Source organism: Puma concolor, chromosome C1, assembly GCF_028749965.1.
Source record: "Puma concolor isolate L17-30 chromosome C1, mPumCon1.1.hap2, whole genome shotgun sequence".
Classification (NCBI taxonomy): Eukaryota; Metazoa; Chordata; class Mammalia; order Carnivora; family Felidae; genus Puma; species Puma concolor.
The window spans coordinates 21,941,065-21,964,866 of record NC_141674.1 but is presented as its reverse complement, the minus strand read 5'-3'; the positions used below and the strand labels follow the sequence as shown (position 1 = coordinate 21,964,866).

The 23,802-nt window shown below is 49.1% G+C and overlaps 3 protein-coding genes across 21 annotated transcripts in view; 1 reads left to right on the top strand and 2 right to left on the bottom strand.

The window, feature by feature from the left end:
* Positions 1-1,888, bottom strand: part of LOC147577875 (uncharacterized) — a 30,936-nt gene extending 29,048 nt beyond the window's left edge. Inside the window, exons 1-2 of the mRNA XM_086715163.1 lie at positions 1,825-1,888; positions 783-1,620 (exon numbers count right to left, since the gene is read on the bottom strand). Of these exons, the coding sequence (XP_086571289.1) occupies positions 783-1,620; positions 1,825-1,888 (902 nt within the window). The remainder of the gene's footprint in view (positions 1-782; positions 1,621-1,824) is intronic.
* On the top strand, positions 899-5,558 carry TMEM200B (transmembrane protein 200B). 4 transcript variants are annotated; one of them, XM_086716247.1, is made up of 2 exons: positions 899-1,012; positions 2,961-5,558. In XM_086716247.1, the coding sequence occupies exon 2, from the start codon at positions 2,981-2,983 to the stop codon at positions 3,902-3,904; it is 924 nt and encodes a 307-aa protein (XP_086572373.1). In that variant the 5' UTR covers positions 899-1,012; positions 2,961-2,980; the 3' UTR covers positions 3,905-5,558. The 4 variants fall into 4 exon arrangements, with proteins under 4 accessions (XP_086572373.1, XP_086572375.1, XP_086572374.1 ...); XM_086716249.1 differs by lacking the exon at positions 899-1,012 and adding an exon at positions 1,571-2,447; XM_086716248.1 differs by lacking the exon at positions 899-1,012 and adding an exon at positions 1,571-2,687.
* The window catches only part of EPB41 (erythrocyte membrane protein band 4.1), a 202,852-nt gene continuing 184,577 nt past the window's right edge, over positions 5,528-23,802 (bottom strand). For 10 of the 16 annotated variants that reach the window (XM_086716229.1, XM_086716222.1, XM_086716243.1 and 7 more), the window contains 6 exons: positions 22,836-23,285; positions 21,487-21,615; positions 13,257-13,358; positions 12,029-12,109; positions 8,535-8,639; positions 5,528-7,846 (listed from right to left, as the gene is read on the bottom strand). In XM_086716229.1, the coding sequence (XP_086572355.1) occupies positions 8,541-8,639; positions 12,029-12,109; positions 13,257-13,358; positions 21,487-21,615; positions 22,836-23,285 (861 nt within the window). In that variant the 3' untranslated portion in view covers positions 5,528-7,846; positions 8,535-8,540. The remainder of the gene's footprint in view (positions 7,847-8,534; positions 8,640-12,028; positions 12,110-13,256; positions 13,359-21,486; positions 21,616-22,835; positions 23,286-23,802) is intronic. The other 6 variants (XM_086716230.1, XM_086716231.1, XM_086716233.1 and 3 more) reach the window with 1 other exon arrangement.

The window sequence follows — 23,802 nt, the reverse complement described above, 5'->3', positions numbered from 1 at the left end:
CGCGCCTCCCCACCCCCCTTCTCCTCCGAGCCCGCCCCCCGCATCATGGAAACTGGGCCGCCAGCCGACCCCCTCGCTCCGCTCCGCATTCCAGCCTCGGGGGGCGGGCTGGGCGAGAGCTGCGCGGCCCCGTCGGGCCAGCGGCTGGGGGCGCTCCCAGTGCCTCCGGAGCGGGGACCAGCGCCGCCTCCCCACTCCAAATGGGGCGCGTCCTCTCAGTGTTAGGGAGGCCGGCGGGACCCATGACACTCCGTTGGACTCCCTCAGCTCTGGGAGAGGGCTCAGCCCCACCGCCCCCACCCCTGCCCTGGGCTGCTATTCACTGAGCGCTCGCGGGGTTATCCGGGGCTGCGCCCCGTGTCGAGTGCCCACCCCCGACGCTGGATTTTCGCCTCTCCGCATCTTGCGAGGCGGACACCTTGAAGCCCATTTTTCAGGTGAAGGCAGTGAGGTTCACGGACGGGAAGGGCTGGGGGCGCGGGCGGGGCAGGAACCGGACCGCCTCCTCCGGGGAGCTCCCCGGACGGCGCGGGGCAGCAGCGGGCTCTCACACGCCTCCGGGGGTCCTCTCCCCGGCGCTTAGAATGAAGGGCTGAGAGGCGCGGGATGGGGGCGTGCGGGCTTCGAGTCCTCAGTCTGCGCACTCGCTACGGAGCCCGGCAGGGTTCTCCAGGTTTCCCCACGTGGGATGAGGGGGCCTTCCCAGGCCTCTGCGAACGACAGAAGCCGGGGACTCGGACCCCCGGGTCCTCCGAGCCACCAGGCCAGCACACAGCGCTTACCTGCGACCCTCAGACCTGAGCGGCTGCCTTCTTCCCGCGGTGGGGCCTGGCGGGGTGCTAGCCAGCCAGTCCCCCGGGCTCCTGGGGGGCGGGGCCTGGGCGGCGCTGGGCGGAGCCCGAGTAGGGGGCGGGGCCGGGGGGGGCCAAGATTCGGTGGAGACCGCGGCAGTGCCGCGCGACCCGCGGCGCGCTGACTCGGACCGGGACCCTCCTGGGCGCGGCGGCACCAGGTGAGCAGAACTAGGGTCCGGGGTTCGCCTCCCACTTTCCTCAACTTTTTGTTTCCCCTCCCTCCGGAAAGGCCCTGGGCGGCGGGAGTCCGGTCCTCCCTTTACCCCGGGCAGAGTGTGGACGCTGGCTGAGTGCAAGAGACCCGGCCCGGAGCAACTTCCCGCGGCCTGAGACCTTCCGACTGTGGCTCCAAGTTTCTGTCCCCCTGGGGTCCCCAGCGTGGACTCACGCTCTCCAGAGTCTCGGGGTCTCAAGGCATGTGGCCATCTCTCCGCACGCCTTCGCCCTCCTCCACGCAGAGACGCGCGGGGTCTCCGGGCGACCTTTTCGGGGTTGGGCCCGGGGCACCAGCTCTGGCCTGGGGCGGGGTGGTCACTTCTGAGGTTTCGGGCTGGGGAAAAGGCTCCACACTCAGAGACGACGGGGAACGGCCCTTGCCTCCTCCCACGACGCTCCCGTGGCTGTGCACAGCATTGGCCGGGGTCGGGAGGCCCGGCGTCGGGTCCCGGTAGAGCCCCCTCCTCGTGTGACCCCGGCAGTCTCCTCCGCCTCTCTGGGCCGCAGTTTCCATCTGTGAAAATTAGGCTTTGGACGCGGCAGACTGCGGCTCAGTGCTAGGCCCCGGGCCTTAGGCACTCCTGTTGGAGGCAGGGATGGGGTGTCGTGTCTTGAGCTTCGGGGGTGCGGATGGGGAGTGAGTGGGGTAGCAAGGCCTCCTTCCTGGGGCTTCGGCTACAGGTTCCAGCACTGAAGCTGTTTAGAAACCATACTGGGGGAGTGAAGACGCACCACCGGACAGCGAGGTCCTAACTCTCCCCCTGCGGGCCAGGGCTCCTGGGCGGGGGCGCGGTTTCCTCCCACACCCTCCCTCCCATGGGGGCCACACCACACACAACCCAGCTACTCCTTACCCGGCCCCGGCTCCAGTCCTCAGGCCACAGGCCGATAAGGGCTTAAGCCGGGCGGCCCAGGCTGGGGCGGCCTGAGGTGCTGGGGCGGTGCTGCTCCGTCCGGGACGCGGGCCACAGAGGCCTCGGGTGGAGGAGGCCGGAAAGGAGGACAGGCGGCGGGAAAGGGGGATGATTCATCCCGAGGAGCTCGAATTGGAAACGCTGCAACCTGGGAACAGCCTTGCCCAGGCCGACGGGAGAGCCGGAGGGGAGCTCTACCGGCAGGGCCCCGCGCCCAGCACCTGCAGCCCCCTGCGCCCTGCCGTGGCCACTGCCCGGCCGCTGGGGGAGGAGAGGCCTCGTCTACGCGGAGTTTAAAGCAATCCCGGGCAAAGTCTGCCGCTGGTCTTGATCGGAACGGTCTTCCTGGAGTCTAGCTCAAGTCTCTCCTGCTGCAGCTTCAGTGCAGACTGAGGAGGTCTGAAAGGAGGGGGCGGGCAGGAAGAGGCTGGAGTCAGTGACACCCCCTCCTTCCTACGCTGCGGTATGTAAAGCGCAGTAGGGGGGAGGTGGGGCCCGCGAGCGACCCCAGCGGACCCGGGCGGTCTGAGCGCCCCCTCCCTCCTTTACGGTGCACCCACGTGCGGGGGTGAGGTCGATCCCGGGCGGGACTTACCCTGGAGACGCCACTGCCGGGGGGCCCGCACACCTCCTGAGGCCCGGGGCCGGCGGGCTGGCGAAGAGGGCTCTGGAGGCCGGAGCCCCGCAGCCGAGGATGCGCCAGGTAGCAGCCCGCGCCCCCCCTCCCTCCGCTCCGCCCGCGGGCCCGGCCAACTCCGGCTTCTGCCGCGCGTCCCTGGCTCCGAGCTCCGCTGCGGAAAACCCGAGCGGGGGCGGCTCCCCGCCTCGCGGCCCGGGAAAATCCGGGGGTGGCCGCCAGGGATCTCCAAGCGGCCTGGGCGAGGCAGCCTGAGCTTGCCTCCCGGATTTGGGCCCCCCACCTGGCGCTCCGACCCTAGGCCCGTCGGTTCAGTCCCTGCCTCCCATCTCTCTGCAGAGCGCCTAGACGACGGCGAGATGACGGCTGGGAGCCCTGGAGACTGCGGGGAGGTGCGCAGGAGCCCCGAGGGCCGCGTCTCTCGCCTGGGCCGCCGCCTGGGCCGCCGCCGGCGCCCGCGCTCTCCGCCCGAACCTCTGCGGGTGCGGGCACGGCTGCGGCTGCGCTCGCCGTCGGGGGCGTTCGCGGCGCTGGGGGCGCTCGTGGTACTGGTGGGCATGGGCATCGCCGTGGCCGGCTACTGGCCGCACCGCGCCGGCGCCCCAGGGCCGCGCGCTGCCAATGCCAGCGCCCTCCTCCCGAGCGAGCTGCGACGCGAGGGTCGCGGCGCCGGCCGGGCCCACGGCCCGCACGAGCGGCTGCGGCTCCTCGGGCCGGTGGTCATGGGCGTCGGCCTGTTCGTGTTCATCTGCGCCAACACGCTACTCTACGAGAACCGCGACTTGGAGACGCGACGGCTTCGCCAGGGGGTGCTGCGGGCCCAGGCGCTCCGCCCTCCTGACGGCGCCGGCTGGGACTGCGCCCTCCTCCCCAGCCCCGGACCCAGGACTCCCCGAGCCATAGGCCGCGCAGAGGCAGAAAGTTGGGACCTGTCCCCGCGTCGGGGCACCTCACCCGTCCCGTCAGTGCGGAGTCTGCGTTCAGAGCCTGCTAATCCTCGCTTGGGGTTACCTGCTCTGCTCAACAGTTACCCTCTGAAGGGCCCAGGGCTGCCCCCACCCTGGGGTCCACGGACCCAGACTGGCCATGTGATTATCACCGTGCAGCCCTCTGGTTCCTGCATCGAACATTCCAAGTCTCTGGATCTGGGCCTTGGGGAGCTCCTACTTGGGGCCCCGGCAGCTCGAGACTGCGCTCACCGGAGCTGGCCACGGCTGGACCGCCTCAGTCTGGGGGGTTATGCCAAGTTGGGAGGAGGAGGGGACTTGGGAGCCCGGGTTTGAGGAGCAGGGGACAGCCTTCTAGGCGGCTGCAGCATGGACATTGGTAACAGGACCAGAAGTCCCAATATCTAGTAGAAGCATCAGTCACATCCCAGACTGGAGGTGGATGGATGCTCTGGCCCCATCAGCTGCTAAGGCATCCTGACTTGCATGTCGGCAGACAAATGCCAACTGCACAGGGTTCAATAAGCTGGAGACAATGAGCTTTAATGTGGAGTCTGGAGACCAGCATGACTCGGCCTTGGGATCTCTTTTAAGCCTCCAAAAGTGGCCTTACTTAGCCTCGGACAGGTACCTGAGGGGGCTGGAGGTCCAGGTCAGGGTGACTGGGAGAAACCTGGTGTCTTGGCAAACCCCAAGTGGTGAGCAAGGACCCTTAAGACTCAGAAGGTAGGTTGGGATGTTACAGGCTGGGATGGGCTCCCTCCAAGGTGGTGCCAGTTGCAGGGTCGGGGAAGACGGGCAATGGGGTAGAGCAGAGACCCTCCACTGCCATCTGGGATGGGGCCTGAGGCTTTATCTCCCACCACCTCAGCCCCTGTCTCCCCTCAGCCATGCGGGGTACACCCCACTAGGGCTACACTACTGCCAAAGTCTTCCTACCGAGGGTCTGGCCCCTCCCTAAACAGGTCTGAGAAGCCCCCTTCTCTCCTCTGTCATGGCCTGTGCTGCAAAATCTCCCTCCAGCAGGCAAAAAGCATTTGTCAGATCTCCTTTTATACAACGTTGAAGCCACATTTTGGCCAATGTTGGGTAGCTTACTTTAGAAAATGGCTTGAATTTGGGTCTCCCTTACCCATGTTTAATTTTCCCCAGATTGCTGGTAGGAAAAGAGAACTTTAAAAGTTGATCAATTCTCACAGATTCAGTCTTTTTTTTTGTAAGTTTATTGAAAAATGCAATACAAGAAGCAAGACCAAACACAAATCTAAGCACTACACCACTTCTCTTACTACAAAAGGCCAAAACAGCAGACCTAATTATTGCCTTTTTACTCTAGAGATTTTGCCAATTTGATTCTGCTGCCATAGTTCCTATTTGTCAAGAAATGTAAACAACTACTTGATATGATTCATAATTTTAAAAAAATTTACAAAGCTCCTTCATTTTTGTCACCAAAATAATACATTTGAGAGAGATCTGTAAAAACAGCCAGCCGGGGGCTGAGATCCTGGGCGGGTATTTCCACGAGCAGTGGGCATTCTGTGGTGTTGGTCAGGCCATAGCTCTGGCTCCACTTCCCAGGGCAGACGGTTGTCCCTTCCCCCCCTCCACCGCCCTGCAGAACATGCGATGGGGAGGCCTGGGCCGGAGGGCAAAGAGGCCCTGGAAGGTCCCTGTGGCCAGGTTCTTCGGGCCCTCGGCTTGGAAATTTAGGTCCTGCTTGGTGGGTGGGTGGGTGGTGGGTGGGTGACAGAGACCTCATGTGGCTTGGAGGAAGTCTTTACTTCTCAAGTGAAATAAAAATAAAACTGCAGCGAGAATTGTTACTGTGGTGTGTCTGAGTCACTTTAGGGAAATTGCTGCCAAGTCTCTGACCCTGGAAATGAAACTCTCCCCTCCCCTCTTCACCATTTCCACCTGGACAGAATCTGTTTTTCTTCACACACACACACACACACACACACACACACACACACAAATGCACACACAACTGCAGGAAGAAATAAAATCCAAACAACTGTCGAACCCTCAGATCTGTTACCAGAGAGGCAGGATAGGGAGAGAGGCTTGGAAGGACACCTTCTGCCTAGCTTGTCCAAATCGTGGCTTCTCAGTGCTGGAAGGGCATTCGAGATCTTCTGGTCCAATTTATAGTTAAGGAAGCAGGAGGAGAAGCACTGTGAGCGGGTGACAGAGCCGAGGGGAAGCGTGGGCCCCTGTCATAGGTCCTGTGCGGTGAAAGCTGCCGCATCAGTGCAGGCAGTGGAGAACCTGGCATGCCAGGCCGCTGATGCTCACCCTGTGCCCTCTTCCTTACCCCGACCCTCTTCATTCCACAGCTGGCAGCCTGGGAAGCTGGCAGCTCTTTCAACAGGACAGCTGGCCGCGGGCAAGGGAGCTCACGTTACACGCCTTCTGATGTGAGCTGGATTCCTAACCTCACCACCACTCCTGGCGACGCAGCCTGGGCATGGGTACCACCAAGAGAGCCCCATCGTTTCAGACCCTGTGCCCACGGGCTGGAAGTCTGCTCCTGAGACAGGACAGTCCTGTCTCCGCAGGCCTGTCATATACCCTACCTGAGCTCTTCATCCCTCTCCAGAGAGAGCTGCCTCTCGGCTAGTAATATTCTCACATAAGTACTAAAGGAAAATGCACACGTCTGCAATCAGTTCAAACCAGCTGCGTTTGTCTAAAACCAGACTCGGCCAGAAGAGGCCTTGGACACAGGTGGCTGCCTCCCACAGTGGGGAGCAGGGGTTTTCGACGTCTCTCACTGCTCCGGAGCCCCCCGAGACTGCTGACTGTGATCCGCTGTCTATCTCATGAGGTTCACTTCTGTCCCAGAGTAAGATTCCAAGAACTTCCGGGCAGATGTGTTTGTGGGAGCAAGCTGGAAGATTCGAGAAGTGCTATTGGATAAAAATGCCCCCAGACCTACCAGGAATGGTGGAATTGGGCACATCAGGCAGTCCCATTTTCAAAACCAAACGAACAGCAACAACAACAAAAAAGTAAAAGTAAAATAAACCCACAACCCACCACAAAAATCAAGCCTATAAAACCTGACAGACCTCAGATGGCGAGTGGGAACGAGCAGGGCTGGTGTTTGTTCCCCTTGTCGTGCAGGGTTTTGTGGGAAGGATGGCCCCTAAAAGTCAGTTCCCTTGCTCCAGAAGTGTGTCTGCAGGCAGGTACCAGTCAGGAGAAGAAAGGACAAGGAACAAGACCTCCTCTCTGAGTCACATTCCCTGTCATCCCAGGATTAAAGAAAGAGGCCCAGGGTTGGTCACCTGGAAATACTTCTTAGCAAGATCTGACTGAGGTAAACCCCACCATTCCCCTGTGTGAAGTGCACATTCCCAGAACTAGAAAACCTTTTTTAAAACCTCATTAACTTTCTCTTTGCCTAAATCACCACTAAAAGTGTGCCATTGGAGCTTCGGGCCAAAAGTGCCTATTTTTCTGTGAGTTTTGGTCTCCTGAGATGGGAAGTGGGGGGAGCACTTAGCAGAGCCACTGCTTCTGATGAGGTAAAAGGGGAGGGAGGGCAGGAAGGTGAAGGCCACGGATATGTTCAAACATTCACAGTATCAGATAGATATGAAACAACTTCTTATGTCTTTGATCTAAAGAAGCTCCAAAAAGAAAGAATAGGAGGAAAGAAGGAAAAACAATACTACATTCTTAGCAGAGATCTCTGCCTCACTGAAACCACCCTCAACAAAGGGACAGGGACGTTTTCCTGGGGCCTGTGGAGGCAGCTGCCCTGCCTCACATGGTAAAGTCACATCATTGGCTCTGAGAAAGGGCTGGTGAATGAAGTTTCTGCTGACATCCAAAGGGTATAAAACTAGGGGACGAGCAGGAAAGCCCCATTAAGCTAGCTTTGGCCCCCAACACAGCTGACAGAATCTTTGGAGGATTTCCCCAAGAATTCTGTGGACCTGTCAGGATCTGGGTTGGAAATAAATGGAGAGAGGCTAGGTTAAAGGGGTTACAAACCACCCCATAAAAAAACCAAAAAGCTCTTTAAAAACAGTCCATAGAGTGAAAAGTTGAACAATTTCTGGTATCACAATGTAGAAAAAGTATTAAAAGAACCAGTGATGTCTAGAAGACTCTCTTGGTATAAATTCCAAATAGAAAGTGAAATTTTCTGGTGGTTTAGAGTAATTTTCAAAGTCTGATGTCTGACTATTGCAGGAAAGCTTCTTTATCATTTTGCTGGTTTTCTCTTGGATGGGAGACAGGCGGGGAGTTGGGGTAGGATAGTTCCTAGAGGGGAGAAAGCACACTTTTTAAATCCAGCAAAGGAAAACAGCCACCCAGCCCCACTGCCAGTTCTGTGGCCCCAAGTCACAAGCAGGGCCTGAGCAGTTTTACAGAGCCCAGTCCTACCTGTGATCGATGGCTTCTTCGAGTTGTTTGTAAACTACTTTTAGGCATAAATTTATCTGGATCCCTGGGCTCTCTGAAAGCTGCTGTGCTGCTTTCAATTTTCTAGTCTGGCCTGGCCCCCTAGTCCCCTAGCCCCCAAGCCCACGTTTCCGGACAGGCAGGTCCTGCTTTTCTTGGTTTTGTTCTCCTCTGGCTCTCTGAGGTTTAGACTCAGAGATCCCTGTGACGGCAGAGAGCAGATCGCAGACAGAAGAGGGAGGGAAGGCTAAGTGAAGAAGCAGGAGGAAACGGGAAGATTCAGGAAGTGAGTGGGGGTTTCCATCCAGGCCTAGGGTGTGTCCTCCAGCCTATCACTGCTGGCCTGATAAAGGCAGGAGGACCCAAGGAGGCTAGCTGCTCTCATTGGAGCCAAATCCTTAGTAACTTCTCTGTCTCCCTCATCAGCCTCTCCTTTGCCTTTGCTTTATTAAGTCCCAGTGTGGACACCTCTGGGGGATGTTCCTGCTCAGTGTTCTCTGAGGGGGGGACAGTGGACCCCCTCCACCCCACCAAGAACAGCCCATACCTGAGCTCATTCCTCAGAGATTTCGGTCTCCTGATGGACGACCACCTTGGTCACTGACATGTCTGGGTGCTGCTCCTTTGCCTCCTTGATGGCCTGTACGAGGACCTGAGAAAGACAGAAACAATGTTCGTCAGGCAGAAAGCAGGCTGGCTGGTGAAGGAAGGCAGGGGTCTCAGGACATGGTTTCTCTGGCAAATTCAATCTTTCCGTCTGTAGTACCGGGGCAACATTTAGGCTAAGCCAAGCTGATAATAGCCTTACCTCCCCTATCCTGCATAGGGAGGCTCCTGGACTGAAAACACAGAGACAGGGAAGGCTAGAGCTGTCGTCAAGGAATCATAAAGGGACTTTAGGGGTGACAGCTGTACCTGCTGGGTGGGTCTGGGAGGATTCACTCAAGAAGTGAGTGGAAAATCTGTATTCACTATAGGGTAGCCAGGAAGTTCAGAACAGAAGAGGAAAATATAGAAGCATGCTACAAAAAGGAAGAGGTATCTTCGGCTGACGGAGAGGAAAGAAAGTAAGGAAGAGTGGGAGGGCCTATTAGATGCCATGCATTGGCCTAAGCACATTATTGTTATTTACTTAATCTTCAGGATGGCTCAATGAAATTAGGGTAGCATCACTGTTTCCACTTCATTTTAAAATTTTTACTTTTTAATGTTTATTTTGAGAGAGAGGGAGGGAGGGAGAGAGAGACAAAGCATGAATTGGGGGAGGGGCAGAGAGAGAGGGAGACAGAGAATCCGAAGCAGGCTCCAGACTCTGAGCTGTCGGCACAGAGTCCGACGGGCTCGAACCCACGAACCGTGAGATCATGACCTGAGCTGAAGTTGAACACTTAACTAACTGAGCCACCTAGGCACCCCATGTTTCCACTTTGTTTTGAAGTAAGCTCTGTGCCCAACGTGGGGCTCAAACTCACAACCCCAAGATCAAGAGTTGCCTGCTCTTCCAGCTGAGTCAGCCAGGCGCCCCTCATTGTTTCTATTTTACAGACAAAGAAACCGAGGTTCAGTGGTTAAATAAAGTGGTTAATGTTTCCCAGATAATAAGTAATGCAGCAGGGATTTTAACTTAAATCTATAAGGCTTTCTCCTTCACTACACTGTATTTAGTTTCAGGGAGACCCTGTGTTAGCATCTGAAGGAATTCTGATCATTTTAGAAAAACTAAATGAAAACAGAGGGAAAGTCAGGGAAATGATACCACTACTCTTCCTGGGTAGCAAGTCTCTGAGCCTCAAGCTCACAGCACCCAAGGTGCTTTGGGGAACGGTGATCTGGGGATTCTCAAGAGACAGGCCCTCCCTATTAAAAAGGACACCAGGGGAGCCTGGATGGCTCAGTCGGTTAAGCATCTGAATCTTGGTTTCAGCTCAGGTCATGATCTCACGGTTCGTGAGTTTGAGCGCTGCAATCAGACTCTGCTGACAGCATGGAGCCTGCTTGGGATTCTCTCTCTCCTTCTGCCCCTACCCTGCTTTCTCTCTCTCTTTCTCTCAAAATAAATAAATACATCAACTTAAAAAAATTTTTTTAAAAAGGGGTGCCTGGGTGGCTCAGTTGGTTAAGCGTCCAACTTTGGCTCAGGTCATGATCTCACGGTTGGTGGGTTTGAGGCCTATGCTGGGCTCTGTGCTGACAGCTCAGAGTCTGGAGCCTGCTTCAGATTCTCTGTCTCCTCTTGCCCCTCTCCTGCTCGACTCTATCGTTCTCTCTCAAAAATAAATAAACGTTAAAAAAATTTTTTAATAAATAATAATAAAAAAAAAAAAGGATTCTAGCTAGATCTGAACACTTGACTATTGAACCTGGCTCTTAAGAACTATCTCTAGGAGGGAGGGATGAGGGAAGAGGGGAAGTTCCTCTTTTGGTCTTCTGACTCCATGAAACTGGCACCTCTATAGGCCCCTGCTCATTTTCCCTGATCTTTTTTTTCCCAACCCACCTGCTCATATGTCAAGGCCCAGCCCAAACCATCTCTTCGGTTGCTCTGGCTGACACCTCTCTCTCCAGGAAAAAGCCTGCATCACACTACTTCTTGCTCTAATTGCCTCCCCACCCATCCAGGATACACCATATCTCATCCCTTCCGTGCATCCCTCATACCTAGCAGAACTGAGGGACAAAGGAGCATCTCTCTGAGCTCTCAAATATGTTTCTGACAATCCTGAAAGAAATCTAGGATCATCTTTCTTTTACAGATGGCAAAATTACAGCTCAGAGAAGTAAAATAACTTGCTCAAGGACACACAACTAGTAAGTTGCAGAGTCAAGAGTCAACTCAGTGCTGTCTCACTCCAAACCCAAAACACCTTCCTGTCCTCCTGCTCTTGCTGTCTAGCACAGACTGAGCACATAGCAGGGGCTCAAATCAACCGGACCAAGTAGGTGGATGCAGGCAGGTAACAGCGGGATCACCAAGCAGAGGCGAACAGGCTGCAGGGCCTCCCACTTGGACTCGGCAGCCATTCTCAGCTGGGAGTCTCAGCCCTGCTACCAAGGGAGCTGCCCGTGGTGCAGCTCAGGCTTTCTTTTTCTTTTTCTTTCTTTTTTTTTTTAAGGCACTCAAGATATCAGCATAAAGGCCACAGAATGATTGCTCCAGCACTGCTGTCAATGATTCCAGAAGCATTTGCATGCAGTCCCTTCCACCCCCTCTTCTCTGCAGCTTTACTGTTCTCACCTCACTCAGCAGAGAGCTAGGAGCATCAATCTTGACCTTATTATTTGTTAATTGCTTGCAGCACAATTAGCATCTAATTAATATAGAAACATAGATTTTTAGCACTCAGAAGAGCCCAGAAATGATCTAGATCAACCTATTCTCTTTTAGGAGACAAAAAAGAATCAGAGGTAGTATGGTTTTCCCAAGGTCAAACAGTAAGTCAGTGACAGATCTAGGACAGAATCGAAGTCAAGGCTCCTGATTCTCAGTCTACCTCCTCCTGCTTCCCCTCATCTCCTCTGCCACGAAGCCCTCTGAGGGCAAGGATCACACTTTCCTTTTGTCTTACTATCTTGTTCTGTCTCCAGTACACGTTTAGGGACACGCTGTCCCCTGAACAGCAACAGCTCTGTTCACCCGGAGCCCACCATGTACCTCATGGTGGACATCCCCCATCTCACCTGATTCTCACAACCACTTCGAGAGGAAGATGCCATAATGCCCATCCTAAAGATGAGGAAATGGAGGCCTAGGAAACTAAGAGCTACAATATGGAGAGATCCAGGATTTGAACACAAGATTTTTGAGTCCAAAAAGCTTTCTATTCCTTCTATTCCACTTCATGCTCCCCCCACCTGCAGCCCCCATCCCACAGGCCTCCGCGGTCTGATTCCCTTTGCCCTTCCCATTTAAGCACTCGAATGGCCCAGGGGGTTCCTCAGGATGAAGCTGGCAGAGGCGTCTTTTGAAAGCCAACTCCTATCTCCATCAATCTTCCCTCCCAGAGACCTCTTCCATGCCCATAATCTCTTCCGTGTTCCCACCTGATCATGGTCAATATCGGCATCTCCTGTGATCACAATTCTCTTCTCAATCCGTGTCTCTGAAATCCCACCTTTTACAGTCTGAAACCAAAGGGAGGTGGTCATATGAGAAAGAAAGGAAAGAAGAAAAGGGGAAAAAAACCCAGCAATAGTAAAAGATTAGTCTGAAAGCTCTACTTCAAATTTTAATCTGCTGCTGGGTACTGTCTAGAATAGCTTTCTTACCCACTTGCCCAAACCCTTGGCTGCACCTACTAAAATGAGCACATCTCTATTCCCTTGGATTGCTAAGATCTTTAATAAGCAAAACAGAAAATCACAATTTGCTATTTACTTTTCCCTTTTTCTTCCTTCTAAATACCATAGATATTCAGTGAGTAAATAAAAACAGATAGGTTTTTCTTTTTGCTCTTTTCTGTATATTTTGATTATTTTCAAGGGGAAAAATCAGAAGACTGTGAACAAAAATGTCATGGAGCTTGAAATTAGGCTCTTTATTCTCAAGCATTTTCGTATTATTAATATCAAAAGATCCTCAAATAACCCCCTCAGAGGGGGCAGGTTTCCTTAAATAACAGATGAGGAAAACTAAGGTCTAGACACAGTAAGTAACTAACTTCTAGTCATCTGTGTATTGATACTAGAGCTTGGTCAGAAATCTAGATTTCTTACTTACAAGAAAATACATTTTCCTCTAGTGCTACAGCAAACACGGACTGTCTGATTTTCAGGGAGTAGTTCTGATTTTAGATAATTTGTGCTGTTTGTCCCCATAAACAATGTTCTAATAATTCCAATATTTCAGTGGGCAAACTATAGTTCCCATGGCCTTGACGCTGGACATGATATAAAAACTCTCTGTTGGGCCCTGAGTTCTGATTTTTTACTTGGAAAACATAGCTGCATAATAATACCAGTGACGCCTGTCCTTAAACTGACTTTTTCAACTTACGCCCAGACAGGGTAGTGATCAGAGAGACGCACGTGTAAAGACAACAAGCACATATGACTTCACGAGACTACTCACTAGACTAGGACACCCTCAGGGTCTCCCTAGGTTTACCACTGGGGAAAGCAGCAGGGCCTTTCCATCTGTGACAGTTGGAACAATTTGGCTCAGTAGGGATGGAGCTGGAAACCCTTGCTTACAGACCAGCGTCCTTCCTACAGAGGCACCACGCTTGGCATGCCACTGACTTCCAGAAGGAAGTTCTAACTGGTCTGTTACCTTGGTAATCTGAGTTGTGGTTGTACTGCTTGTGGTCTCAGATGTGATGGTCTGAGCTGTTAGCAAGACTCCTGGGTCCAAGTCTCCGTTGCTATCATCAGTCTGCAGGGAAAAAACCACAGCTCATCAACATGCCTCTCAGGAAGCCTTGTGGGCAAATGTGGCAGGAAGCAGTTTTGCTCTTTGGCTGTACATTCTAAAGCAAAAACCTAATTCCCTTACAGCGATCTCTTAATAAAGAAAACAATCCCCTGGCAACAAGGCTCCTTCTAAAAACGTTGGATGGTCAGTTTCCTTAGCACTGGGTCAGTGACAGGAGTGGATCAGAGAGAAGGCAGGAAAACAGCCAATAAGAGTGACAATGACCACACATGTGTATACGGCATTTTAGAGTTCACAAATGGCTTTCAAAACATTGTCTTTTAGGGGAGCCTGGGTGGCTCAGTCAGTTTTGCGTCCAACTTCAGCTCAGGCCATGATCTCATGATTTGTTGAGTTCAAGCCCCCTATCAGGCTCGCTGCTGTCAGCACAGAGCCTGCTTTGGATTCTCTGTCCCCCTCTCTGCCTCTCCCCTACTCACTCACACTCTCTCTCAAAAATAAATAAACCTTAAAAAACCTTTGTCTTTTTTGATGCCCACACAAGCCCTGTGAAATCAACAGAAAGGGCAGAGACTGATTAGCATTCCCAGGTAAGAAAATGCAGGCCCAGAGAAGGCGAATGATTTGCTCAAGCACTCAAAACTTGTATGTGGCAGCTGTCCTCTCTACAAACCTGAAGCTCTTTACACACCATCTAAGGCAGGAGAAGTGTAAACTCTTGGGTGCTAAGGCATGGGTAGGTTCTGAATCATAGGGCAGAACTTTCCAGAAAGGACTGGGAAAGGTCCTTGCCAGGGCTTAAGGAGCCAAGGAATCTCAGGCTATCTTCTTTGAAAACTGAGATGGGAGGGGCGCCTGGGTGGCTCAGTCAGTTAAGCGTCCGACTTCGGCTCAGGTCATGATCTCACGGTCTGTGGGTTCGGGCCCTGCGTCGGGCTCTGTGCTGACAGCTCAGAGCCTAGAGCCTGTTTCAGATTCTGTGTCTCCCTCTTTCTCTGACCCTCCCCTGTTCATGCTCTCTGTCTCAAAAATAAATAAATGTTAAAAAAAAAATTTAAAAAAAAAGAAAACTGAGATGGGAGACTGGAGCAAATAAGGTAGGAAATATCCCTTTAAGACACCATGGGAAGAAACCTACAAAATACCTCAATGACCCTTCTGACAACAAAACTAGTATTGAAATGGACCATCCTTATTAGGAAGCGTTTAAAAGTATTTAGAATGCCAGGCTATGAAACTAATCTACACAGAGAACAAGGGCTGCGGCTACTTCTTGTTTCTCTAGAGCTCACCACATTATGACCAAAACCAATGTATTATGATCAGGTTGGGAAATGACACTAGCAAAAAGGAAGAGAGGTGGTTATCAATGGCCATGGGCTGGTAGCAGGACTCAGAACTGCTGAAAGCCCTGTGACTGGGATGGAAACAGAGGACACTAGAAGGGTGGAGGCTGCTCAGAGCCAACACGCTGTCCAGAAAACAATGACCAGTAGGTTCTGGTATCGTACACGGGCTCAGAGGAGATTTAGAGAATTGCAATCATTCTCAGAAAGAACCTGCGGTAAAAAAAAAAAAAAGTGTTACATTACTATGTTTTTCTGCCTCTTTATTTATGTAAGTCATTTGTATTATAAGCAGAGGCCTCCAGCCTTTTTATGAACAGGACCACATTTCATTGAGGCAAAACTTTGAGATATGGGGGGTGGGGAGACAGGAGGAGCAGATGAGAATTAGGAAGAAGAGTTTCTGGCTGGAGTTGCCTTGGAGGTAAGAATCTAGACAAAACAAAGAGAGGGGACATGCCTGTGACACCTACATCTCACATAATCATAAATCATGCACATACATGCCAGCACCATGCTAGGTATATTGCTGGCTCGTTCGCTAACACTTTCTTCAGCCCAGACCCACTTATCTACCTTAGATTCGAACTAAACTATTATTTATTGTACTCCTACTATGTGCCAAGCACACAATGCAACTGTTAACTTAGTTAGTTGGGCCAGAGAAGTTCAATAATTTGTCAAGGTTCTATAGGTAATAAACGTTTGCACTAGAAGTTAGGGCCAGAAAACTTTTGGTCTGAAGACTGAGGTTTGGGTCCCAGCTCAGACCTAACTAGCTATGGGATCTCGGGCAAGTCCTTCTCTCTTCTCTGAGCTTTAGTTTTCTCGTCTATAACAGGCAATACTGTAAGATGGGCTCTGCCCCCACCATGGCATTATTGTGCAGATCTAAAGAGATCGTAGAAGTACTTTATACATGATTATAAGAATATAAATTTGGGTGTGCTTGTTGATGCCTCAGTCTTAAGGTTAAGCCTCTGACCCTTGATTTCGGCTCAGGTCATGATCTCACGGTCTGGGAGATCAAGCCCCACATCAGATTCCTCACTGAGAGCAGAGAGCCTTCTTTGGGATTCTCTCTCCCTCTCTCTCTCTCTCTGCCCTTCCTCCCTCACTCCCTCCCTCCCTCTCTCTCTCCAAATAAATACATTTTTTAAAAAAGAATATAAATTTGTGTGTCAGGAGGGCTAAACCTTTTTGAGAGCTCCACCTCTACTAAATCTGTGACTCTATCGTATTTTTCTACTTCCCACCGACTGCCTCCCTGCTTTCTGTCTCTGAAGAAGTGGAAGATGGAGGAGACTTTGTTATGATTTCTGACTTATACTCTTCCCACAAGTGATCTCTTTCCTTTGACCCGTTAACCAATGTTTCCTTAAAATGGTATGGTGGCTTTGACAGCCGTTTATAAAGTTAAACATCCATTTATCCTATGACCTAGCAATTCCACTCTTAGGTGTTTACCCAAGGTAAGTGAAGAAATATGTCTACACAAAGACCTGCACATGAGTGTTTGCAGTATCTTTATTCACATTTGCTCCAAACTGGCGTCAACTCAAATGTCCATCAACAAAGGAAAGGATAAACAAATTGTGGTACATTCAAACAATGGGATACTATTCAACAATAAAAAACAGCAAACTACAGACTCATATAACTTTGATGAACCAAACAAACAAACAAAACCCATGTTCGGACACAAAAGTGTACTACTGTATACTTCCATTTATATGGAATCCAACAACAGGTAAAATTAAGCTAAGGTGATAGAAATCAAAGCAGTAGCTGCCTAGAGGGGTAGGAAGCAACTAGAAGAGTTGAAGAGGGTTTCAAGAGTAATGGAAATCTTCTGTATCCTAAATGTGTCTGGTCACACAGGAATATACATCTGTGGAAATCAATCAAATTGAACACTTAAAATCTGTGCATTTCCCTGTACCTAAGTTGTTTTTTTTTTTTTTTAATGTTTATCTATTTATTTTGAGAGAGAGACAGTGAGACAGTGTGTGCAGGAGCGGGGAAGGGGCAGAGAGCCTGACACGGGGCTCAAACCCACAAACCGTAAGATCATGACCTGAGCCAAAGTCAGATACTTAACCAACTGAGCCAACCAGGCACCCCAGTGACAACTTAACTTGAAATGCACATTAACTTGTTCCTTGCAACAACCCTATGAGGTGGAACTATTATTAGCTCCATTTTACAAATGAGGAAACTGAGGCACAGAGTGATTAACTTGATTGCACACTAGTAAGTGATGGAGCAGGTTTAAACCCAGGAAATTTGATTCTAAGGTCAGTACTTTCCCCACTCTACTCTGCTGTCTAGCATGAGTAATGAGAAGTGATTTGTATTTTGGCTGATTGTCTTAAGCCTAATTAAAATGAGGGGCGTCTGGGTGGCGCAGTCGGTTAAGCGTCCGACTTCAGCCAGGTCACGATCTCGCGGTCCGGGAGTTCGAGCCCCGCATCGGGCTCTGGGCTGATGGCTCAGAGCCTGGAGCCTGTTTCCGATTCTGTGTCTCCCTCTCTCTCTGCCCCTCCCCCGTTCATGCTCTGTCTCTCTCTGTCCCAAAAATAAATAAACGTTGGAAAAAAAAAATAAAATAAAATGAAATAAAGGTAGGGGTGCCTGGGTGGCTCAGTCGGTTAAGCGTCCGACTTTACCTCAGGTCACGATCTCGCGGTCTGTGAGTTCGAGCCCTGCGTCAGGCTCTGGGCTGATGGCTCAGAGCCTGGAGCCTGCTTCCGATTCTGTGTTTCCCTCTCTCTCTGACCCTCCCCCGTTCATGCTCTGTCTCTCTCTGTCTCAAAAATAAATAAAAACGTTAAAAAATAAATAAATAAATACAATGAAATAAAGGTAGATATATAACAATATAATATAGTAATAGCTACCATTTTTTAATACCTACTATACGCCAGGCAAATATTATCTTTACCTTAATAACCTTATAAATATATTTTTCAGACGAGAAAGCTAAGACTCAAAAAGTTTAAGTGACTTACCAAAGGTCACAAAACCAGCAAGTGCTGGAATTAAGATCCAAGTCTAACTCCAAAGCCCACACGCTTTCTCTATAACATGATGCTGCCTCTGTATTTCTCCTACATGTGAATATATTTTAAAATGACTGCTTCCTGGGGCACCTGGGTAGCTCTGTTGGTTAAGTGTCCCAACTCTTGACTTCAGCTCAGGTCATGATCCCGGGGTCATGGGATTGAGCCCTGCATCAAGCTTTACCCTGACAGCTTGAGATTCTCTTTCCCACTCTCCTGGTCCCTCTCCCACTTGCATGTACACACATACACTCTCTCAAAAACAAAAACAAAAGCAAAAAACAAAAACCTAAAATGATTGCTTCCTTTTCCTTTTTACAGGGGCTACACTCAAACCACGTGGGCTTCTGTGTGCAGGTTGGCCCTAATAACTTTCATGCATATGCTATAAAATTCACTTCAAAATGGAACAGGATGAAATGTCAGTCTCCTCCCACTCCTGACCACAGTCCTGTAGTCCCAGATCCTTCATCGAGGCCACGACTGCTTTTTGGGGTTTTTTTTTTGAGTACTCACTCATTCAGAGATAATATATTCATATATGAGCCTCCTCTTTCCCTCCTATAAACAGCATATTATTTATACCACATTCCACTATGCTTTTTAATCTATTAACTTATCACACAGATTATTTCCATCAGAAGCTTTTTTTAATAGCTGTGCCGAATTATATTAATTGGATATATCATAATTTATTTAACCTGTTCCCTACTGGTGGCTAGTTAGGTTGTTCCCATGGCAATGACAATTTAAAGAGTTTCCTACCATATGAAAGTAATTCTTACATCCTCTGGTTAATAACATGCACAATCTTAAAGTAATTTCCTATTCCTTCCCTTTTTCAACCCCCTGCACTGCCAAGTCCTATTCATTCATTTCTGTCTCTCTTGACACAGTTCTTTCTTATTTCCTCCAGCTACACTTCAGTTCTTTATAAGCATCTCCCCAGGGGCGCCTGGGTGGCGCAGTCGGTTAAGCGTCCGACTTCAGCCAGGTCACGATCTTGCGGTCCGTGAGTTCGAGCCCCGCGTCAGGCTCTGGGCTGATGGCTCAGAGCCTGGAGCCTGTTTCCGATTCTCTGTCTCCCTCTCTCTCTGACCCTCCCCCGTTCATGCTCTGTCTCTCCCTGTCCCAAAAATAAATAAACGTTGAAAAAAAAAATTTATAAGCATCTCCCCAGACTAGCTCTAGTCATATTCCTGTCTCCAGGCATCCCCCGACTTTAAAATATTCAGCACACAGCTTTAGGAATCATCTTCCAAAAATCATGCTTCAATGATGTTGCTTTACCACCACTGCTCAAACACTTCAAGCAGCCTTTCATTATTTATCAAACTCGAATTCCACACTCTAGACCACAAGAGAGAAGAGGGAAGCATACAAACATTAACTGAACATCCACGAATGTGCCAAACACTGTGCAGACATCATTTCACTTAATCCTCCCTCAAATCTTGCAATGGAATGTGATATTAGCCCCATTTTACAGCCAAGAAAACAGAGGGTTAGAGAGATTAGCGACTTGTTTAAAGTTATCCAGCTAGTATGTGGTTGAGCTAGGATACAATTTCTGTTTGTCTAACTGCAAAGCACATGCTTTTAATCGGCAAGTGACACTGTTTGCTAAAAGGGATATCTTCATCCAGTTCATAGTGTGAGAATTAACCATAAGGATTTAGGTGAAATCACTCAGCCAGAGCTTCGCACAGCTGCCTCATTCCTGTCATGCAGGCTTCAACCAAAATGTGGCCTCCTCAGACAGGATTTTCCTGACTATGCCAGCCCCACAGGAACAACCTTTCATACAATCTCATATTGTCTAATTCTTTTTTTTTTTTAAGTTTATTTATTTTATTTTCAGAAAGAGAGTGTGTGCAAGTAAGGGAGGAGCAGAGAGAGAGAAAGAGAATCCCAAGCAGGCTCCCCGCTGTCAGTGGAGAGCATTATTCGAGGCTTGATCTTAAAAACTGTGAGATCAGGGGCGCCTGGGTGGCGCAGTCGGTTAAGCGTCCGACTTCAGCCAGGTCACGATCTCGAGGTCCGTGAGTTTGAGCCCCGCGTCAGGCTCTGGGCTGATGGCTCGGAGCCTGGAGCCTGTTTCCGATTCTGTGTCTCCCTCTCTCTCTGCCCCTCCCCCGTTCATGCTCTGTCTCTCTCTGTCCCAAAAATAAATAAACGTTGAAAAAAAAATTAAAAAAAAAAAACAAAAAAAAAACCTGTGAGATCATGGGGCACCTGGGTGGCTCAGTTGGTTGAGCTTCTGACTTTGGCTCAGGTCATGATCTCGTGGTCTGTGAGTTCGAGCCCCGCATCGGGCTCTGTGCTGACAGCTCAGAGCCTGGAGCCTGCTTCGGATTCTGTGTCTCCCTCTCTGTCTGCCCCTCCCTGCTCATGCTCTGTCTCCCTCTCTCTCTGTCAAAAATAAATAAACGTTAAAAAAAAATTTTAGGGGCACCTGAGTGGCTCAGTCAGTTGAGCGCCCGACTTTGGCTCAGGTCATGATCTCACAGTCCGTGAGTTCGAACCCCACATCAGGCTCTGTGCTGACCGCTCAGAGCCTGGAGCCTGCTTCAGATTCTGTGTCTCCCTCTCTCTCTCTGCCCCTCTCTCTGTTCGCACTCTCTCTCTCAAAATAAAGACACAAAAATTTAAAAAAAAATTTTTTTTTTAAAACAAACAAAAAACCAACCGTGAGATCATGACCTGAGCAAGTTGGATGCTTAACTGACTGAGCCACCCAGGTGCCCCTCGTATTGTCTAACTCTTTATCCTACTTTAGTTTCTTTATAGCATTTACCATGTCTGAAATTTATACACTTGTTTATGTGTTTTGTTGTCTGTTTCTGACAACTATAACCAAAGTTCCAGACAGTAGATCCTCTGTCTACCTTGTAGACTGCTTTGACCTAATACACAAATGCTCAACAAATATCTGCTTATATTTGCTTATCAGTTTATAGAGGGAAAACTTTTTCTAACTTTTGGCTTCTGTGAATTTAAAAAAAAAAAAAAAAGGGAAAAAACCTGATTCAACATAAAGCAACTCTTAGCTCATTCAAATTACCAACAATGAAGGAGAAATTTTGCTAAAAGTATACAAAATTTCTATTTAAATAAAAATTGTAAATACTTAAATTCTTGTGCGAGACCCTGAGATCAAGCCTGAGCTGAGATCAAGATTTAGGCACTTAACTGACTGAGTCACTCAGGTATCCCAATTCTTGTGTGGTTTTAAATTTAATTGGAATAAATGATAATCATCATAGCTGTTACTTATTTACACTTGCAGGCATGATGCTCAAGTCAAGTTCATACAGTATGTATCTTATATAATCTTCATAATAAAATCATGAGGCAGATATTAACATCATGGGCGGGGTGGGGGAAGAAGGGGAGGGGCCAATCAAGGCTCAGAGACATTCAATCACTTGCAGTAACTGAAGTGGAGAAGCTCCACTTTGATCCAAAGCCCATGTTCTTAACCATTACACAGACTGCCTTCCCTAATTGAATTGGGTGGATATAAGCAAACAGACGCAAGACAACTTTGCTTTTAATGAAGTACTTTGGGATATCCTTAGATCAGTAATCTCTTCTAAAAAGAACTACCCCAGAAAAGCCCAGCATTATTTGCAGCAAATAATTAGAGACTCTGTAAAGAAAGAAGGTTTATTGTGTTTACTTCAGTCTTGGCTTCTGAAACATCACACCATGTCCTACCTGGGCAGCCTCATAAGTGATGGTCTTGGTCTCAGTGTGAACAATAGGGACATCTTTGGTTGGGATTTCGCTTTTCAAAGCACTGGCAGTATCTGAGATGGTGACAGTCTGAGTCTTCACCAGGGGAGGCTGTGAAGCAGTAAAGAAACAGAGTTACCAGAGTCTTCTGAAGGCTACAGAGAACTAATCTTCTGACATTGATCTGATCAAAGTGGTAGCTGTAATCAAGCAAAGGGCTAGCTGAGTCTCTGCCCGAGACTTGGACACTATTCCAAAGTAGCCTTGACAAGGTGTCAAATCATGAGGGATATTAAAAAACAGCATTACTGTAATCATTTTCATATGCTTAATGGAAAGCTGTAAGATCAGACAGTTATGATCGGTGATATAAAACACTTTAGACTGACCTTCAGAATTTGAATATAAAACTGTTTGCCAAACAGCAGTCACTTTTGTTTGTCCTTGTGACTGTGCCATTATAATTAAGAAAATCGGTCGCATTTCCTCCACTAACTACAAATGGTACATGAAACAGCAGTGGCATTGGAGTGCATTATCCTGGAATTCATCAACTTCTTTCAAATCAATGTCAGACATTCACTTTGGAGTTCTTGAGAAGAAAAACAGTATTTGGAAAACTGGAAAGAAAATAATCACTTCTACCACCACCTGGTGATTAATCTCAGAATTTCAGAAGAATGAACATTAGTAGAATATCAAAGGCTTCTTGTCCATCAGCTCCCCTTCCAAAGTCTATGAATCACCCTAAAACTACCACTTGATTGTGATAAAGGTAAGTGGCCATCCACCTTAGCATAGGAGATTAGTGCCTATGAGCACGGAAGTCCTTGTGAGTGGGGTCAGTGGGAGTGGTGGGCTATACTATGCGGCTGCGATGCATAAATCATTATTTGGGGTCTGAAAGCACATAAACAAAAATCAATTGCTTCTTTTAATTAAGAGTATTCGAATCTTTTGAGCATGGCCTCTGAACACTTAATGGCTCTTCATCATGGAAGTCTCAGAAATTTACCTCTTTATATAGCCCATACTTGAACAAGGGAAAGAGGAAGCCACTTACACCAGCTTCATAAAGATAAACAGCTGGAATTCACCCCCAAGAATTTTGTTACGTCATCAGGGGAGAAAGCATTTCTAGCCACGGAGTTAGTCCCTCTGAATACATTTATCTGTAGTAATCGAGGGCTTTAATTTTATTCTGTGATTCTGAAGAAAGCAGAGAGGCCACTGCCCTCATCATCACCACCACCACCACCTCCTCCACACAGCAGATTCTGGCCCTCTCCCAAAGTGAGTCATTAGACCTGCATCATTGAAATGGTTACTACCTGGAAACTTCGAATGAGGGTGGGGAACTGGTTACCCACACGAGAGTCAAGAAATGATCCATTGTGCTTTCCAAGTGGCTCTCCTGGTGTAACATGTTCTTCACTACTCTCTGCCTTATTTTCACCAAGTTGCAGCTGAGAGGAAGCTGGTGATACTGAGAACTGTAAGACACCGGCCTGTTCCTCCACTCCTATACATTCCCCAGTTGAGCCTCCCGGCATTTCCTTAATATCAAGATAGCCAGCTGCTCCCTGCTCCTTCTCTTCTGTCTCCTTGCTGCTTATGGAGAGGGAGCCAAACTCAAAGCTTTGTGGAGACTCCGACGGGGTGGTCATTTGGCTCTTACTAGGAATTAGTGAATGCTTGGGACCATCCCATTCAGAGTCAGGGCTGGTAGATGGCCCCTTTGTCACGGCAGCCACCTCCTCTGTGCGAATGCCGTTTATATTCTACAAATGAATGAACACATACAAAAGCAAGAAGATTAGGAATAAGTGGGGAATATTGTGAACTCTGAGAATCAACAATGATTTTTAAGAGGTCTAAAAAATATTACTACTAATACAAACCAAGAATCTTAGCTCCTGAGGTAGCCAAAAGGAAAAACTGCTGTTCACTAAACATATCCATGGCTTAAGCAGTTCCAACCTCATTTTGGTCGTATTTCTGTAACACTGGTAACCCGTGAAATAACTGCGATGTGCCTCACAGAGGACCGAGCACTTTGTATTACTGTGATCTTCCCTGTGTAACACATACTCTTCACACTTAAAAGAGTTACTTTGCTATTCCTAAATACCTAACTCATTACTATGCACAGGGAACTATGCAATTTATGAGCCAATCAAAAGATACTCTCCAGTAGCCTGATCAGGTTGAAAAATGCCTCATTATCTCCAAGCCATAAATATCATCATATTAGCCCCTGAGGGAGAAGCTAACATCTTGACTTTAGACTAAAAGATT